This window comes from Hemiscyllium ocellatum, chromosome 34 (genome assembly GCF_020745735.1).
Source record: "Hemiscyllium ocellatum isolate sHemOce1 chromosome 34, sHemOce1.pat.X.cur, whole genome shotgun sequence".
NCBI lineage: Eukaryota > Metazoa > Chordata > Chondrichthyes > Orectolobiformes > Hemiscylliidae > Hemiscyllium > Hemiscyllium ocellatum.
Genome location: NC_083434.1, coordinates 10,151,296 through 10,170,692, shown reverse-complemented (window position 1 = coordinate 10,170,692; position 19,397 = coordinate 10,151,296). Strand labels below are relative to the sequence as shown.

Here is a 19,397-nt window from a genome sequence, read left to right as displayed (position 1 = left end):
CAAAAAGGTGGGGTGATCAAAGAGAAAGAGATATAATCTTCAACGGTCAGATAATCAAATTATCTCCATAGCTTAATCTATGTAGAAAGGTTAATGTTAAAATGTAGTAGCTTCAGAATGTCACAGAAACACTCAGTGATTCACCCAGGTAAAATAGTTGCCACCCAGGTAAATAGTTGCCACCCAGGTAAATAGTTGCCACCCAGGTAAATGAGTTGCCACCCAGGTAAATAGTGCTGTGAGGAAGGCATATGGTGTACTGGGCTTTATTGGCAGAGGAATTGAGTTCCGGAGTCCTGAGGTCATGTTGCAGTTGTATAAGACTCTGGTGAGGCCTCATCTGGAGTATTGTGTGCAGTTTTGGTCGCCATACTATAGGAAGGATGTGGAAGCTTTAGAACGAGTGCAGAGGAGGTTTACCAGGATGTTGCCTGGAATGGTAGGAAAATCTTATGAGGAAAGGCTGAGGCACTTGGGGCTGTTCTCATTGGAGAAGAGAAGGTTTAGGGGAGATCTGATAGAAGTGTATAAGATGATTAGGGGTTTAGATAGGGTAGATACTAAGAACCTTTTACCGCTAATGGAGTCTGGTGTTACTAGGGGACATAGCTTTAAATTAAGGGGTGGTAGGTATAGGACAGATGTTAGGGGTAGATTCTTCACACAGCGGGTTGTGAGTTCATGGAATGCCCTGCCCGTATCAGTGGTGAACTCTCCTTCTTTATGGTCATTTAAGCGGGCATTGGATAGGCATTTGGAAGTTATTGGGCTAGTATAGGTTAGGTAGGATTCGGTCGGCGCAACATCGAGGGCCGAAGGGCCTGTACTGCGCTGTATCCTTCTATGTTCTATGTTCTATGATGATGGGCAGATCCCGGAATTAAGAATGTTAGATCAGGAGGTGAATTAGCATATGGGAACACCCTCTCCATACACAAGGGTTTGTCCATCAGAGCCAATTTGGAACCAACCCCTCTGACATCAATGGTAATTAAGGTTAAGGAGTTTAAGTGGAGGCATGAGAGTAGGCGAGGGAGAGGAGGAGTTTGTAACTAATATGTAGAAAATCAACTACATACCTTTGACTCTAGCAAAAAGCATTAAAAGAGCTGTTCAGCTTGAGATCTCAACATGATAACCCAGAGTTTTGGACTAAGTTTCAGGAGATGAAGCAGTTCCACTCCACGTACCCCAGAGACAACTACGTTTTGGTCAAGGTTAAGTGTCCAGGGATATTTGGGAGCAGCTGGCTGGGTGGTATTAGGACAAACATTGAGGAGTGTGACAATGCTGTCACTTTAGCAAGACACTTCTTTTTAAGAGAGGTCATAAAAGCAAAAGTACTGAAATGTCTCAAAAGACCCTGGTTTAACAATGGCAGGGGAGTGACCGGTCCTCCCAGTTCAGGTCTTTTCTTGTTTGGTTTCATTATAGCAGTCACAGAAGCTGCTGCAGTGCAAAAAGGTTCCATGCTTCAGCAGATGATCCTTGACTGACGTTTCCCTCTGAAAGCTCTCCTGCCTGTAAGAACCTGTGTTTGAATTTACCTTTTGCCAAGGGGTGTGTTTATAGGATGTTACAGGGAATTGGAACAGCTCCTTAGTTAAGTTGCTGTGTCGGGTTAATTAAGTTTTCCAATAGCTAAGTTATTCTAAATCCAACTTTCGTTTGTTTGTTTCAGCTGTAGTGTTTAAATAAAATCTGTTTTGCTTAAAGCTGAGTTGTTTGACCAGCTGCATCACACCTGGAATATCCACTTCACATCTGCCTTTAAAATAAGAAAAAGTTAGGGTGTAGACTACCTTTTAAAAATATTTTGAAGGGGGTCTGGCCTGGTCCATAACAGATTAGAGGCTTTTGTCAGGATTTGTTCGATAATTCCAATTTGGGATTAGGATTGTTGGACTCAAAGGCGGTGAATGGTAGGTCATAGAGTCATAGTGATGTACAGCATGGAAATATACTCTTCGGTCCAACCTGTCCATGCCGACCAGCTATCCCAACCCAATCTAGTCCCACCTGCCAGCACCTGGCCCATATCCCTCCAAATCCTTCCTATTCATATACCTATCCAAATGCCTCTTAAATGTTGCAATTGTACCAGCCTCCACCACATCCTCTGGCAGCTCATTCCATACATCCTCTGCGTGAAAAAGTTGCTCTTTAGGTCTCTTTTATATCTTTCCCCTCCCACCCTGAACCTATGCCCTCTAGTTCGGGACTCGCCTTTTGTTCCACGTGTTGAATTGGGTTGGTTGAAACAGTACTTGGTGTAGTAATGATTCTTTCACTCACTAAGAGTTTTCTGGGGATGGAAGAAGTGACTTTGGGGTTTTACAAAAGGAGAGCATGGCAAAACTGCTGTAATTGGCAGAGAAGCTGGAGTTGGAGTTGCCTTCATTGGTGAGAAAAGGAGAGATAATTACCGCGATAGCTCATCATTTAAATTTGCCAGAAACATCACAGGATCTTTGGAAGTAACTAGGATTCAATTGCAGATGAGGCAGCTTGAATATGAAAAAGAAATGAAATAGTTTGAATTATGGATTAAAGCAGAGGAAAGACAAAAAGAAAAAGGGAAAAAAGAGAGGAAAAGGTGAAAGAGAGAGTTGAACTTCATAAATTGGCAGGATTTATGAATATAGACAGGAAAATTGGCTTAAAAAGGATGGAGGTGAAGGTAAAGATAGGCTTAGTGAGGATGAGCAATCCTATCATAGCCAAAGACCTGATGGGATTGCTTAAATATATCCAAGCATTGCCTAAATTTGATGAGAAGCATGTAGATGCCTTTTTCATCTCATTTGAGAAGGTGGCTAAACAAATGAAGTGGGATATCTGGTCGGCATGGACGGGTTGGACCGAAGAGTCTGTTTCCATGCTGTACATCGCTATGACTCTATGACCTACCACTCACCACCTTTGAGTCCAACAACCCTAATCCCAAATTGGAATGTGGGTTTTGTTGATCCAAACAAAGCTTATAGGTAGAGCTAGTGAAGTATTTGCATCACTATCAGAGGAGGTATCTGGGGAGTATGAGGATGTGAAAAAAGCCATCTGAGGTGCATATGAGCTTGTGCCAGGAGCCTACAGACAGCGTTTCAGGAATCTAAGGAAGGACCCTGGTCAAACCTACATTGACTTTGAAAGGATCAAACAAAGTAATTTTGATAGGTGGATAAGGGCATTAAAAATACATCAAACATATAATGCTCTTCGAGAGATGATTATTTTGGAGGAGTTAAAAAAAAATCATTCTCTGAGGTAGTGAGAACCCATGTGGAACAGCAGAGAGTTAAAACAGCAAGATTAGCAGTTGAAATGATCGATGATTATGAGTTGGTTCAAAAATCAAAGTTTGGCTTCCAACATCAATTTCAATCGATGAGGGATAGAAAATGGGGCAAAGAGGAATCCTCACGTGGTAATGGAAATGTAGATCTCAATGAAGACCATAAAGATAACTCACCCCCGGATAAGAAGGAGACCCATGAAGGGGAAAGAAAAGTTAAAAAGCTCTAGTGTTTTGACTGCAATAAAGTGGGTCACATGAAATCACAGTATTGGTAGGAAACACACTGGGAAGACAGGTGTAAGAAAACAGAATAAGCCAGTGAATTTTGTTGAAGGAAAGACAGTGGTGACTAAAAATGCTGCACTAGAATGTACAACCTGGTTGGAGGTTGGCTAAGGAAGAAGTGCCAGATCTTTTTAACCCATTTACTTGCAAAGATAAGGTTTACTTGCATATGCCAGGAGCAGCAGGTAAAGAGGTTACAGTATTAAGAGATACGGGATCATGTCAATCTTTCGTGTTGAGAGTTGTGGAGGACTATTGCCAGAAAAAGTGCTAGTACATGGACTTCATGGTGAGACAAGAAGTGGTCAATTATATAAAGTGAGGTTAGAATGTTCAGAGAAAAATAGAGAAGTGTGATAGAAGTATTGGGAGGACTCTCAGCTCTAGGAATACAATTTGTCCTTGCTAATGATGTACTGGGTAGGAGTGCTGCCTACTGTGGTTGAAAAGCCAGTGGAAAATCAGGCAATTGAGGTATTACAGGAAGTACATTCTGGGATTTTTCCTAACTGTGTGGGAACAAAGTCACAAAGACACTGGTTGAATAAGGAAGAGAAGTCAAAGAATTCAGATAAGGAAGTTGAAGTAGAATGATCAGAGACCATGTTTGATCAAATGGTTGAGACAAAACAGGAACACAATGGAGGACAAAATGGATATTTTTAGCTCACAGAAATTAACTGAGTCGCAACTGAAAGATGAAAAAGTGAAGCAATTATATCAAAAAGCATACATGGAAGAAGAATGAGTGTATCTCTGAGTTCTACTATCGTAAAAATGATGTCTTGCTGAGAAAATGGACTCGATGGTAACCATGATGTAGAGGTGCTGATGTTGGACTGGGGTGGACAAAGTTAAAAATCACACAAAAACCAGGTTATAGTCCAACAGGTTTATTTGGAAGTACCTGTACTAACTTTTGGAGCACTGCTCCTTCATCAGGTAGCTACAGAACCAGTCTGGCTCAAGATTGGGGTACAGACAGACTCTAACCTCACACCTTTAATGCATTGTCTGAGTGGAGATGTCACCTTCTTTTACAAAACCTTAAGTTATCTTGGGAATGTGACTTGAAAGAATTTCTGGGTTTTACATATTAATGTAGTGAAACCTGCAACCCGTTCGAAAGATGAAAGACTTAACAGCAGTCTAGTTTTGTTCAATATATCATTTCAGTTGCATGACACTGTGATCATTTGCTATAAATTCTATGTCTTATGATTCTGCTCCAAAGTTACCTGATGAAGGAGCTGTGCTCCGAAACAGAGTACTTTCAAATAAACCTTTTAGACTATGGCCTGGCGTTGTGTGATTTTTAACTAAGGAAATGGAGACCATCGCATATTCAGGCAGATGAGAAATGGCTGGAAGTTCATCAAGTTATATTACCAGTGGGTTATAGAAAGGAGCTTTTGCGGATTCCACATGATTAACCTGTAGGATGTCATTTAGAGGTAAAAAAGTTTCAAGCTAAAAGACAAAATCATTTTTACTGGCTTGGATTGCATAAGGATGTAGCTGAATTTTGAAAGATATGCCATGCATGTCACATTATTGGAAAACCACAGGCAGTAATAAAACCCACACCTTTAATACCCATTCCTGCATTTGAGGAATCTTTTACAAAGTCTCAATTGATTGCGTAGCATCCTTACCTAAAACAAAAGTAGGAATCAGTATTTGTTAATATTAATGGATGCGCCTACTAGATTTCCAGAGGCCATTCCATTATGCAACATCACAGCTTAAAGGATTGTAGAAAAGTTACGCAAATTTTTCGCTACGGACTCCCACAGAGATACAACCAGATCAAGGGTCAGATTTTACATCAAAATTATTCATGGAAGTTCTGGACAGCTTAGAAATAAAACAATACAAATCCACTGCATTCCATCCAGAATTGTAGGGAGCACTAGAAAGATGGCATCAGAAGTTAAAGATGATGTTAAGGGCTTATAGTCAAGACTATCCAGATGATTGGGATAAAGGAATTCCATTTGTACTTTTTGCCATTAGACCTGCACCAAATAAATCAACCCATTTGAATTAGTTTTTGGGCATGAAGTGAGAGGACCACTAAAATTGATTAATGAAAAATTGGTGAGTCGGAATTCAGAGACCACATATTTTGACAATGTGTCAAATTTTAGGCAATGGTTGAATAGAGCAGAGAAATTGGCTAGATAGCATTTAAAGATATCAGAGCATACAATAAAACAGGAAGCAGACAAGAAATCAAAAATTTGCAACTTTGCTAATGGAGACAAAGTTAGTGTTATTTCCAGTGATAGGTGAACCTTTAAAAGTGAGGTTTAGTGAACCTTATCAAGTCAAAAAGAGATTGGGTGAGGTGGATTAATTGATAAGGACTCCAGACAGAAATAAATCTCAGAGTGCGTCATGTGAATATGCTCAAAAGGTATTTTGATCAGGAAGGAAAGCAAGAGGAGAATATGTTACTGGTTACAACGCAGATTGAAGAACAAAGTTCAGAGGACTCTGAATTGGACATTCCTCAAATAAAATTGGACAATAATGAAGGTTTCAAGAATTGGGATAAATTATTGAGTGACCTTCCAGAGGAAAATCGAAATGACCTGAAAGAGATAAACTGGGATGTACTAATCAAATTATGCATTATGTAGATATAGGAAGTGCTGTTCCAATTAAGCAACATCCTTATAGACCTAACCCTCTAAATTTGGCACAGGTTCAAAAAGACATTGAACATATGCTCCGAGGCAACATAATTGAAGTGAGTTGAAGTGACTGGAGCTCACCCATAGTAATGGTGCCAAAACCAGATGGTACACCATGGTTATGTATAGATTATCGCAAAGTCAATGCAGTTACAAAGTCTGAATCATATCCAAATCGACATTTGGAAAACTGTATTGAGAAGGTGGGACAACCAACTTATATTTCTAAGTTGGACTTACTCAGAGGATACTGGCAGATACCTTTATCCAAAAGAGCAGAGACACTGTCTTTCATAACATCAAATGGACTGGATCAATTTAAAGTCATGCCATTTGATATGAAAAATGGGCCAGACACATTTCAAAGACTAACTAACAAAGTAATTTCTGGATTACCCAATTGTGTGGTATACATTGATGACCTGGTGATATACATTGATGACCTGGTGATCTTTAGTCACACATGGAAGGAATACTGGCAGCATTTATCAGAATTATTTGATCGACTTCGGGAAGAAGGCTTGGTAACAAACCTGACAGAGTAAATTCACCAAATCCCAAGTCACATTCCTGGGTCATATTATTGGACATGGACAGATGGCCCGACAGAATGTGAAAACAAAGGTTTTGTGTTCCCCATACCATCGACAAAGACAGCAGCACTATGATTCCTGAGATTGAGTGGGCTTTATTGGAAATATGTACTGAATTTTAGTAATGTGGGCTGCTCCACTCACTGAGTTACTGAGGAATTGCAGGAAATTTCAGTGGACGGCAGACTGTCAAAAGGCTGCTCCAGTATTAGCCACGCCTAATTACACACATCCATTCAGGGTGGCTATCAATGCAAGTGATGTGTGTGTCAGTGCTGTACTCTCACAAGACGACCATCATCTTGAAGATAAAAAGACCTATCGGATATTTCTCCAGGAAATTGAACATTTGTCCACAGAAATATATTTGACAATTGAGAAGGGGACTAAACTTGGTGTTGACTTTACAACATTTATGTTGCCAGTAATGTGTCTGAGGCAATCATATATACTGATCATATTCCATTAAAGGTTTTGGAGAAATTGAAGGACAAAAATTCCAGACTCTGGAGCTTATTATTGTAATCATGCAATTTGAAAATTATACGTGGCAGGACAAGCAAGTGTAAATGCAGATGCATTGTCGAGTCTTGGATGAAAAATGGAGGTGATTGGTAGCAGGAGCAAACAGACTGAAATAGAATGTACCAGTGCATGTTTGCATGATTATAGTCAATTTAAGATACATATATTATAGCGTATTAACAAAGTAAGACTTAAGGGGTTTAAAATGAAGCCATCTTTATATATTGATGGTTCTTTTTTCTTAAGGGGAGAGGTGTGATGATGCTGTCAATTTAACAAGGTTATTTTATCCTTGAGTTTTTTTTAAGAGAGGTTGTAAAGGCAGAGGACCTGAAATGTCTGAAAAGACCTTAGTTTAACAATGGTAGGGGCCAGTTCTCTCAGTTCAGGTTTTTTTCTAGTTTGGTTTACTAGTAGCAGAGAAGCTGCTGCAGTGCAGAAAAAGATTCCAAGCTTCAGCAGATGATCCCTGACTGACTTTTCCCTCTGAAATTCTCCTGCTTGTAAGAACCTGTGTTTGAATTTTGCTAAGGGGTGTGTTTATGGGATGGTATGGGAATTGAAACAGCTCCTTAGTTAAGTTGCAATATTGAATCAGTAAAGTTTTCCAGTAGCTAAGTTATTCTAAATCCCACTTTCTTTTGTTTGTGTTTCAATTGTAGCGTTTAAATAAATTCTGTTTTGCTTAAAGCCGAGTGGTTTGAGCAGCTGCATCTCACCTGGAATATCCACTTCAGATCTGCCTTTAAAATAAGAAAAAAATTAAGCTCTAGGCTACCTTCTTAAAGTATTTTTAGGGGGACTGACCTAGTCCATAACATTGAAAAGACAGCCTCTGGGACAGACCTGAGGGATGCTAATGAGGAATTTGAAGAAGCAGTAAAGGGAGTGAATCTAATTGGGGATTCACTGATGCTGGTCATGAAAGGAAGGATAGCCAACAGTCGATTAATGTGGAAGGCAAGTGGGAAACCTATGTCCAATTATTGGGAAATGAATATCCTCATGAAATAATGATATATTTCTCTAGATGATGAAGCATGGGTTCAAGCCAGACATCAGAGGTTGTTGAAAATGGATTGTCAGTAAGCTGAACTTCTACAGATATCATGCAGTGGTCAACAGGCTTAGATGAGCAAACTGGGAGTAAAATTGGATGTAATAACCCATTAAGGATGTTACCATTGCGTGGATTATCAGGCCCGAAGGAGAGAACAGACTGGTAAACAATGTATGAAACTGGGCCATGGACGTGATGACTTGAGCACTGGGAGGAGGAAAGAAGGAGCAGGAGCAGGGATCAAAACAGGCATACAATAATGACTAGAACAGAGGTTTCTGACAGTGGATGGGACTGGACAACTGGTCAGGGACTTGTTTGGGATGAACAGGTAGTACCAGTTCTCAGATCACCCAGGACTGGAGACCCCATAAGTTTATTGATGTGCAGGGATGGTAGTGTTAATAGACACTGGTCTTGTCTCAATTGCATACCTGCATATTGATACTACAACTGTGTCTGAGACTGAAGGGAGCACACCTCTCAGAGTAAAGCACTGAGATGATTCCTCTGGGAGTGGGAGAGTTAACGATCTCTATCCTGATATGGACGTGTAAAATGACCAAAGGAAGTATTCTCAGAATAGACACTTACCAAAACTAAGAGGCTTATTTAGGTCACCAAACCGTAAAATAATAATGTAAAGCCTTTTTAAAAAGAAACAAGACCCCAGTGTTTGCAAGTGAAAGAGCTGTCTTGATCTATACCACACTGACATGACCTACACCACACTGAGATGGGAATAGTATGGGGGATGGAACTTTGTGTGTCAACAAATCACAAGAGTGAGGACACAAGCAGGACTGTGGAAGAGTTAATGTGATACTGACCAACGTACCAGGACCAGGGCATTATCCAAGGAAATAATAGCTTTAAGTTGGTGGTACAAAAGTCAATGTGTGAGAACATAGTCTGGAGCCTGCAAGCAGGGGGCTATAGTACAGAAAACTCAGTCCACAACTAACTCCCCCACTTGGCTAGTACAGAAGCCTGAAGGATGTTACTGAATGACTATTGATGACACACCTATGATTACCCGATTGTGGCTAGCCCTCCTACTATATTTAATGTTTTGGGCCAGATCATACAAATTTCTTTGTGCTTGATATAGTGAATGGGTTTTCATCCATTCTATTAGATAAACGGGTGGCACGGTGGCACAGTGGTTAGCACTGCTGCCTCACAGCGCCTGAGACCTGGGTTCAATTCCCGACTCAGGTGACTGACTGTGTGGAGTTTGCACGTTCTCCCCGTGTCTGCGTGGGTTTCCTCCGGGTGCTCCGGTTTCCTCCCACAGTCCAAAGATGTGCGGGTCAGGTGAATTGGCCATGCTGAATTGCACGTAGTGTTAGATAAGGGGTAAATGTAGGGGTATGGGTGGGTTGCGCTTCGGCGGGTCGGTGTGGACTTGTTGGGCCGAAGGGCCTGTTTCCACACTGTAAGTAATCTAATCTAATATGTCCCCAGACCAGTTTGCATTCGCATTAAGACACCGACACAGTACACCTGTTCACGATGACCTTTCAAATCCCACCATAGCCCAGTGATATTTCTTCAGGTATTGTGTGATACTGTGAGTCAGGTAAATATAGATGAAGATCGTATAGTAATCCAATATTTGGATGTCCTGTTGATTAGCTCACAGACCATCAGGGAGACTCGAAAAATCTTATTGCACATTCTAGAACTGCTGAAGGCAGCAGATTTTAAAGTAAGCATGGTAAAGATGGAGAAGTGAAATGTTCAACTTTTTTGGTAAATATTTTTATTGAGAAAAAAGATTTTAATTTATTTTACAAAATTATAAAATCACTATGAAATAGTGTAACAACTTTATAATATAATGACAATAACAGAAAACAAACTATTACTCTACTCCACCATCCACTGAGGAGAGAGAGAAAAACAACTTCAAAAACTACAATTCAATAAACAACTAAGAAAAAATTAACATTAAACCAAGTTATACCAAGGTAACAAGTTATATTCAGTTAAATTACTATACTCAGTGCAATCCCACCAAAGCTCCCCACTACCGGGAACATCAGTAGGTAAACCCTGGTTTGGGATTCTTCCCCCCAGGGTCCCCGGACCGCTAGACATAGCGCTCATGACTACACAAAATGTCCTGATCAATATAGCCAACAAGTCTGCATCTATATAATTCAGAAAGGGCCACCATGTTTTATGAAACAGTTCCATTTTCTGGTGCACCATACTCATATGGAGGTCCAGGGGGATGTGCTCCATAACTAATCCATGCCACCGAGTCTCAGGGGATTCTCCAATACCCAGCTCATTAGAATGTCTTCCTCACACAGAATGAAGGAATATTAAACAATTTCTTCCCATTTACGTCCAAACAGGGAAGATTTGGAAGACCCAAGATCCACCTTAACCTTGGTTCCCAAGACCCCTTCCAAAACACTCGCTATGGAATCCCGATACCTACGAAGCTTGTGCCATGACCACAAGCAATAAGTAAGAGAGCCAACAGCTGTTTTACATTTGGGGCACAATGGGGACGCTCCTGTTTTAGATTTTGTAAGCCAATCCGGTGCCAGATGAGCCTTGTGGAGGAACTTCAATCGTATAGCCTGTGTCCTGATACAAATTGAAATCTTCTTTACGTTCTCCCAAATATTCGCCCACCCCTCTGATGAGACTTCCATACCCAATTCCTGAGTCCAGATTCTGCAAAGCCACTCAATGTCCTTGGAAACATTACCTCCTAACAAGTGATAAAGGGTACTAACTGAGAGAGTGCCCATAGACCGACGCACACTCCTCTCCATATCCGACTTAAAGGGACTAACCATCAATGCAATTTTTTTTTTGTATAAAGTCCCTAACCTGAAAGTAACAAAAGAGGTCCCTCCTAGATAGCTCATATTTCTGACTCAGCTGCTCAAAAGACATCATGACCTCCCCGTTGAATAAATTCCCAAACAGGATACTCCTCTAGACTCCCAGAACTTCAAGCCGAAGTCCATCGACCATGGCCAGAATCCTAACATTACCATTACAAGATTGAAAGGGGAAGGTTTTTGGAAGTTGCTCTCACTTTCTGCACCATTCTCCGTGCTTTACCTATGTGAAGGACAATCGGGTTTCTGCAAAGGTCCATAACAGTCCTCATCTTGTCCATAAACAACAAATTGTTGAAGGGACATTTTGCCTGGGAGGCCTCAATGTCTAACCAAATTGATCTTGGGTCCTGGCAGGCCCAGTCAAGCACATAGGACAGTAAGGAACTCAATTGATATTTCTTAAAGTCCAGGAAATCCAAACCTCCCATTCCCTGCGGAAGCTGCAATTTGGCAAGCTTAATAAGAGGCCGCTTATGATGCCAGATGGAAGATCCAAGCCAACTGTAAAGTCTCCGTAGTGCCTGCCTAGGCAGCATCAAAGGGAGCATTCTCATGGGATAAAATAAGTAAGGAATAACATTCATTTTGACCAGAGCTATCATACCCAAACAGGATATCGGAAGATCCTCCTAATACCGAAGGTCCTGCCTTATTTTCTCTAGCAACTGCACACAGTTAGCTTTATATAATTAATCAAAGGTTGGGTGATAAAAATGCCTAAATACAGGAAACCTCCTTGTGACCACCTGAAAAGGGAAATGGGTTCCATCCCCAAAATCAGATATGCTAGTAAGGTTCCCCACAGGCATGGCCTCCAACTTCGTGAAATTAATTTTATACCCTGAGAACAAACCAAACAAATTAATCACTGGTATTAAACAGGGCACAGATGTTGTCAGATCAGTTAAAAACAGAAGAACATCATCTGTATAGAGGGTGATCTTATGCCCACCTGATCCTACCTCCGGAGTAGTTACATTGGGATCTCTCCGGATAGCCTCTGTCAGCAGCTCAATCACCAATGTAAGTAATAGCGGTGAGAGGGGACACCCTTGTCGGCTGCCTCTGCTGATACTAAAATTATCCGACCTTATGCCATTAGTGAGAACCTCTGCTTTCAGATCGCTATATAACACTGCCACCCACCTGGCTAAAACCCCTCCAAGACCAAACCAGTCTAGTACATAAAAGAGATATGGCCACTCCACTTGGTCAAATGCTTTCTCTGCAGCCAGGCAGACTGCCAAGCCCGGAATCAACCCTTATAGGCATACCTGGACCATATTTAATACTCTTCTAATATTATTAGTAGACTTACGATGCTTGATAAAATCTGTCTGGTCATCCGTTACAATGAAAGGCAAAAACCTCTCCAAACTTAATGCCAGCAATTTCGACAGAATTTTAAAATCCATGTTCAGTAATGATATGGGCCTGTATGAAGTGCAATCCTCTGGGGCTTTTCCTTTCTAAAGAAGAAAAGAAGTATTTGCTTCTCTCGAAGAGGAATGGGAGGCAGTCCTAACTGTATGAGTAGTTGCACATATCCAACAGTGGCCCTGCCAGCCTGTCTATAAACTCCTTGTAAAACTCACTTTGAAATCCGTCTGAGCTGGGCGCTTTACCACACTGGAACTGCCTCACTGCCTCCTGTATTCCTGGATTGTCAGGGGGGCATTCAGAAAAGATACCCACTCTGAAGTTACACCCGGAAGGATGTAAAAAGGATTCCATTTACATCAGTCTGTCCTCACAGCCCTCCAACCGGTACAGCTCAGAGTAGAACTTCCTAAATGCTGCACTAATCCTTTTGGCGTTGCAAGTAAGAGTACCAGCACACTCTCCTAATGGAGGTGATAGATTGGGGGGCATTCTTTTTTCTGGCCAGGTACACTAGATATCTATCTGATTTATCACGGTACTCAAATAACCTCTGTTTCACAAAAGAGGTTTCCCTCTTTGCTGCCTGGGTGAGTGCAGCAATCAAAGTAGTCCTGAGGGCTGTAATCCACTGCAGTTTGGCTAAACATGATCTGTCAGAGTATGCCGTCTCAGCTGCCTTCAGGCGAGCCTTGAGCAAACGCTGCTGCTCTCCCCTCTGCAGTTTCCGGGTTGCAGAGTAAGCAAGGGGCGGCAGTGGTTAGCACTGCTGCCTCACAGCACCAGGGTCCCAGGTTCAATTCCAGCCTCGAGTGACCGTTTGTGTGGAGTTTGCACATTCTCCCCATGTATGCGTAGGTTTCCTCCCACGGTCCAAAGATGTGCAGGTCAGGTGAATTGTTCATTTTAAATTGCCCATAGTATTAGGTGCATTAGTCAGAGGAAAATGGGTCTGGGCGGGTTACTCTTCAGAGGGTCTGTGTGGACTTGTTGGGCCGAAGGGCCTGTTTCCACACTATAGGGAATCTAGTCTAAAAAGAAAATGATCAAACCCCATGCATAGGCCTTGGGAGTCTCCCAGAGCACCGATGGATTACTGGCCATACCTAAATTAATGTCCCAAAAGATTTTAAATTCCCGCAAAAAATACGCTATAAACTTGCAATCCTTCAAAGAGAAAAGGATCCATGCACCAGTGCTGCGAGCCTGCCCCGTTACCATCAGCCTTGACCTCCATGTACATTGCTGCATGATCGGAGATGGCTATGTTCCTGATTTTGTGCAAGACAGCACTGAATTCAAAAAGGTGGATGGGGCAAAAAAAAATCTCAATCCCGGTATAGCACTTACGTGGCTTAGAGAAAAAGATGAAATCCCTACTTTCGGGGTGAAGACATCGCCACACATCCACCAACCCCAGCTCCCTGTTCAGGTCCACCAACTGCCTGGATTGCGGGGACATACCTGCAAGGCTCCTAGACATCCTGTCCACTTTGGGGTCAATAAGACAATTAAAGTCTCCCCCTATAATTATATGACACGCCCCAAGGGCCATCAACCTGGAAAGCACATCCGATAAAAGTTTGAGGGGATGTGCCGGGGGGCAATATACATTCAAAATCCCATACTCTTCTCCACATATTAAAGCTTTAAGAAATATAAATCACCCATATCCATCCTTAATTTGGTCTAACATTTGAAATGGGAGATTCTTCTGGATGAGAATAGCAACTCCTCTACTTTTCGAATTGAAGGATGAGAAAAATACCTGTCTGAACCCTCCCTGCTGCAACTCAAACGCTCCTTATCAGTTAAGTGCATTTCTTGTAACAAGGCTCCATCGACCCTCTCTTTTCCAAGGCTTAACAGTATCTTTTTTCTCTTAAGTGGTGAATGACTCCCCTTAACACTTTAGGTGCACCATTTAAATGAATGGCTAGCCATAACTGTCCAAAACAGTCTGTGACCCAGGTTCAATTCCATCCTCAGACAACTGTCTGCGTGGAGTTTGCACATTCTCCTGTATCTATATGGGTTTCCTCTGGGTGCTCTGATTTCTGCTCACAGTCCAAGATGTGCAGGTTAGGTGGATTGATTAGATGAGATTCCCTCCAGAATGAAAATAGGCCCTTCGGCCCAACAGGTCCACGCTGACCCTCCATATTGGCCATACTAAATTGCTTATTGTGGCCAGTGAGGTGTAGGTTAGGTGGATTAGCCATGGGAAATGCAGAGTTACAGGGTTACGGTAAGGGGTTGGGTCTCTGTGGGATGCTCTTCGAAGGGTCTGTGTGGACTCGATGGGCCAAGTAGACTGCTTCCACACCAGAGGAATTTTATGAATACATAATACCCATAATACAACAGGAGTATAGAACTGGAGGTGTGACTAAATAACCCACCAAATCAAGTCTAGCTTTAAGCCCCAGTCCAGAAAATGGACCCGTGCTGATAAAAGTTGATACATTTCATAAGATAATTTACACCATGACCTGATATCCATTGTCCTAACTATCTGCAATATTGGCTTGCCAGAATGATATTCAGGTAAGACTTCAGTGCTATATACAGCTTTGGTCAAACAGGTGATAACATAGGTAGCTTGGGTTAACCTATGCCCTCTAGTTCTGGACTCTCCCACCCCAGGGAAAAGACTTTGTCTATTTGTCCTATCCATGCCCCTCATGATTTTATAAATGTCTAGAAGGTCACCCCTCAGCCCCCAATGCTCCAGGGAAAACAGCCCCAGCCTATTCAACCTCTCCCAATAGCTCAAATCTTCCAACCCTGGCAACATCCTTGTAGATCTTTTTTGAAACCTTTCAAGTTTCACAACATCTTCCCGATAGGAAAAAGACCAGAACTGCACGCAATATTCCATCATTGATCTAACCAATGCCCTACATAGCTGCAATATGACCTCCCGACTCCTATATTCAGTATTCTGACCAATAAAGGAAAGCACACCAAACATCTTTTTCACTATCCTATCTACCTGCGACTCCACTTTCAAGGATCTATGAACATGCACTCCAAGGTCTCTTCATTCAGCAACACTCCTTAGGACTTTGCCATTAAATGTATAAGTCCTGCTAAGATTTGCTTTCCCAAAATGCAGCAACTCACATTTATCTAGATTAAACCCCATCTGCCACTTGACAAAGGAGCAGTGCTCTGAAAGCTTGAACTTCCAAATATACAGGTTGGACTATAACCTGGTGTGTCATTTTTAACTTTGTCAGGGAGAGTAGCATAGAAGCTAAACTATCGGAGGCCTTGGGTGAAAGAACAGACAACGCTAATGAAAGACTGTGGGAAACAAAGTTAATAAGTGTCACAAGGATGTTGAAGTGCGGGAATTGCATATGCATACTGTAATATATAAAGCTTAGAGGTATTTTGTAATCCACTACAGTGAGTTTTAATCTTCGATGTTAAGGCTTCTTCTTTATATGTCCATATGAAATAAATGATCATTACCTGTTCTCCTGAAATCTTCTAACAATTTGTCAAGAACACCTAGTACCGAAAGCTTCCTCCATAAAGAGGTGAGAAGTTTAAGTAAGAACAAAAAAGAAATTAATTGATAACTTTAACAATTGTAACCTGGGAAAACCCAAGTGGTTCATGAGTCGATACACGAATGCTTTCTGATTCAGTTTGCCAAAGAAGCCACAAGAGGTAATGTTAGGGAATAGAAGTTGGAACAGTTCTTGAGAACAGTGACCACAAAATTATTAAATTTAATATGAACAAAGAGTCAGAAATCACTAAGACCAGGAATTGGGTACATAATAATAATAATAATAATAACGGTAAATTTGAAAAAATTAGAACATAAAAGCTAAAGAACTGGGATAACTCAAACTCAGATTACGTGGCACTCCTTCCAATAAGTAATGCTGGTGGTGCTTCTGAGGGCACGGACTAAGACTTATAGTCAAAAAATTACGTATGTTACGATCGCAAGTTTTGAATAATTATACTCGTGCAAGATAACTTATTTCCAGATGCTACTCTGTTGCTCATGTTGTTTTAAAACAAATTACAATTAATTTTTGATTTAACAGAAATATAAAAACTACATTTGATTTCTATGATCCTCATGTCAGAAGATGGAAGTTAACACATACCATAGGACTATGAACCTCTTGCCACTCTTCATTGTGGGCCTGGTTTAAGATCCCCTGAACTAAAAGTTCTTGTAGAATGTCAACAGACCTCGGTCTGTCCCTGATTTCTTGTATTGGTCCATTCTTTTTCAGCAAGCTATTTGCAGTAAGTGCTAAATCTGCAGGTTGAAACAAAACTAATTAGTAATAATTAGAGGTCAACTTATTGAAGAACACCAAATAGCAGCGTTTCACCCCTCATATCTCTCTTTAAACCTGTCAGTATGTTTTTGGAATGGGAACTTATGTTGAACCACAGCTGTCTAAATTCACTAAGGATTCAACTCAAGTTGTGCAAAATTGTCATGGAGGGTCTCTCTTACTGACTGGCTATTTCATGTTATCACAGATTAAAAACATGTTGTGTTCATAGCTTCACCAAAAGCTGCCTGTGACCATCAGACGCTGCTGCATATTGAATGCTTTGTCAATTCCAATGCAATAATTGTTATTGAACAAGTATTTAATCATGGCATCACTTTACTTTGGCAAATGAAGGGCCAGGGAAAGCTACTTGAGATTGTTTCAGAGTTCATACTAAAATATTACTCTTTTGCACTGGAACATGCATTCAATGCAGTCTGGACTGAAGAAATTAACACTTATTTTTCTTCATCTGTAAAGGCCTTACAGGGAAGGCTCTGGTCAGTGCCCAGCCCACCCAAGCCCAAAGTACAAAGATGGCTAAAATCTCAAGTCCATTCAGGAAAATCAATGCTAAAGACTACTGGAAGTGTTACAAGCACACAGCACAGTATGGATTGTCTCTTTCTCGGTTTAAGGGAAGATGTTAAAGCAGAAAGTAATAGTTGAGGGGAATGAGGCAGTAGTCAGGATCATTTATTCCACATTATAGAATAATTGAAGATATTGGGTACAATATTTTCTTCATTCCCAACACCCTGATGGGAAACAAATCTTTTTTAAAGGATGAATCGCTCATGGAATAAATAGAATACATACAAAATACAAAGCATAGGGCAGGGAAAGGCTGCTAAGTCCATCAAAGACAAAGACAATCTGTCCTACCACAGACACTATCATATTTAATTAATTGCTTGCAGGACAATTCATATGAATGTGTTCATTAGGTGCCCATTCACCTACACCGTGTATTCAAAAAGAATGGGTACCCAATGAATACAGTCCACCAATTTCTCAGCAACAAACCCAAACAAGCAGACAAAACACATCCAGAAACCCTAGCCACTTTCTCCTACATAAAAGACATCTCAGACCCTTTGGCATCATGGTAGCCCACAAACCCACCAATACACTAAACAGCAGCTATGAACTTGAAAGACCCTATACAGACAATGAGCAAAACTAATGTCATTTACAAAATACCATGCAAGGACTATAACAAACACTACGTTGGACAAACAGGCAGAAAACTAGCCACCAGGATACATGAACACTAGCCACAAAAAGTCATGACCCTCTCTCACTAGTATCCTCACATACAGATGAGGAAGGATACTACTTCGACTGGGCCAATACATCCATCGTAGGACAAGCCAACCAAAGACACACACAATAATTCCTAGAAGCATGGCATTCCAACTGGAACTCTATCAACAAATACATCAAGTTAGATCCCATCCACCACCCCCTGAGAAAAGGAACAGGAAGTGACTTCATCACAGAAAATGGCATCACCAACCTAAAGAAACCCAAACATATAAATAGAAAGCAGGAATTTTCAGCATTGCTTTGCATGAGATCCACTGAAGATGTCACCTAGTAAGGTAACAAACATCTGGAAATGAACCTTACAGCTCAGCAAGCAAACCTACGTCCAAGATATCTGCTGTCCTTATCCTTCTAGATGGTAGAAGTCATGGGTTTGGAAAGTATTGAGGAAGATTGAGAAATTTCTGCAATGCATCATGCAGTTGGTAGACATTGTTGCTACAGTATTGAGCGTCGGTGTTGCAGGGTGTGAACGTTTTTGGATGTGCTGCCAATCAGGTAGGCTGTTTTGTTCTGCATAGTGTCAAGCTTCTAGAGTCCTGTTGCAGCTATACACATCCAAATAAATGTGGAGAATTTTGTTACACTCCTGACTTGAGCTTTTTAGATAGTGGACAGGTTTTGGGTAGTCAGGGGTTGAGTTAATTATGGCAAAATTCCTAGCCTCTGACCTGCTCTTGAGTGCCATAATATTTACAGGGTTAGTCCAGCTCAGTTTCTGGTCAAAGGCAACTTTCAGGATGTTAAGGTAAGGTATTCATCTATGGTAATGTAATTGAATCTCAAGGGGCAATGGTTATATTCTCTTTTGTTGAAGATTGTCATTGTATTGCATTTGTGTGACACAAGTATTACTTTCCACTTACCAGCCTAAACCAGGATATTGTTCAGGATATGTACTGCTTCAGTATCTGAGGTGTTGCAAATGGTGCTGACCAATATGTCATCAGTGACTATTCCCCACTTCAGACCTTTTGGCGGAGGGAAGATCAAGGATGAAGCAGCTGAAAGTGTTTAAGTCTAGGACACCACCTTGAGGAAC

At 41.2% G+C, this 19,397-nt stretch overlaps 1 protein-coding gene across 1 annotated transcript in view; it reads right to left on the bottom strand.

Annotated features, from left to right (window-relative positions):
* Window positions 1–19,397, bottom strand: part of LOC132832319 (stathmin domain-containing protein 1-like) — a 50,020-nt gene that overhangs the window by 5,280 nt on the left and 25,343 nt on the right. Inside the window, exon 3 of the mRNA XM_060850231.1 lies at window positions 16,844–17,001. Coding sequence (XP_060706214.1) covers window positions 16,844–17,001 — 158 coding nt within the window. The remainder of the gene's footprint in view (window positions 1–16,843; window positions 17,002–19,397) is intronic.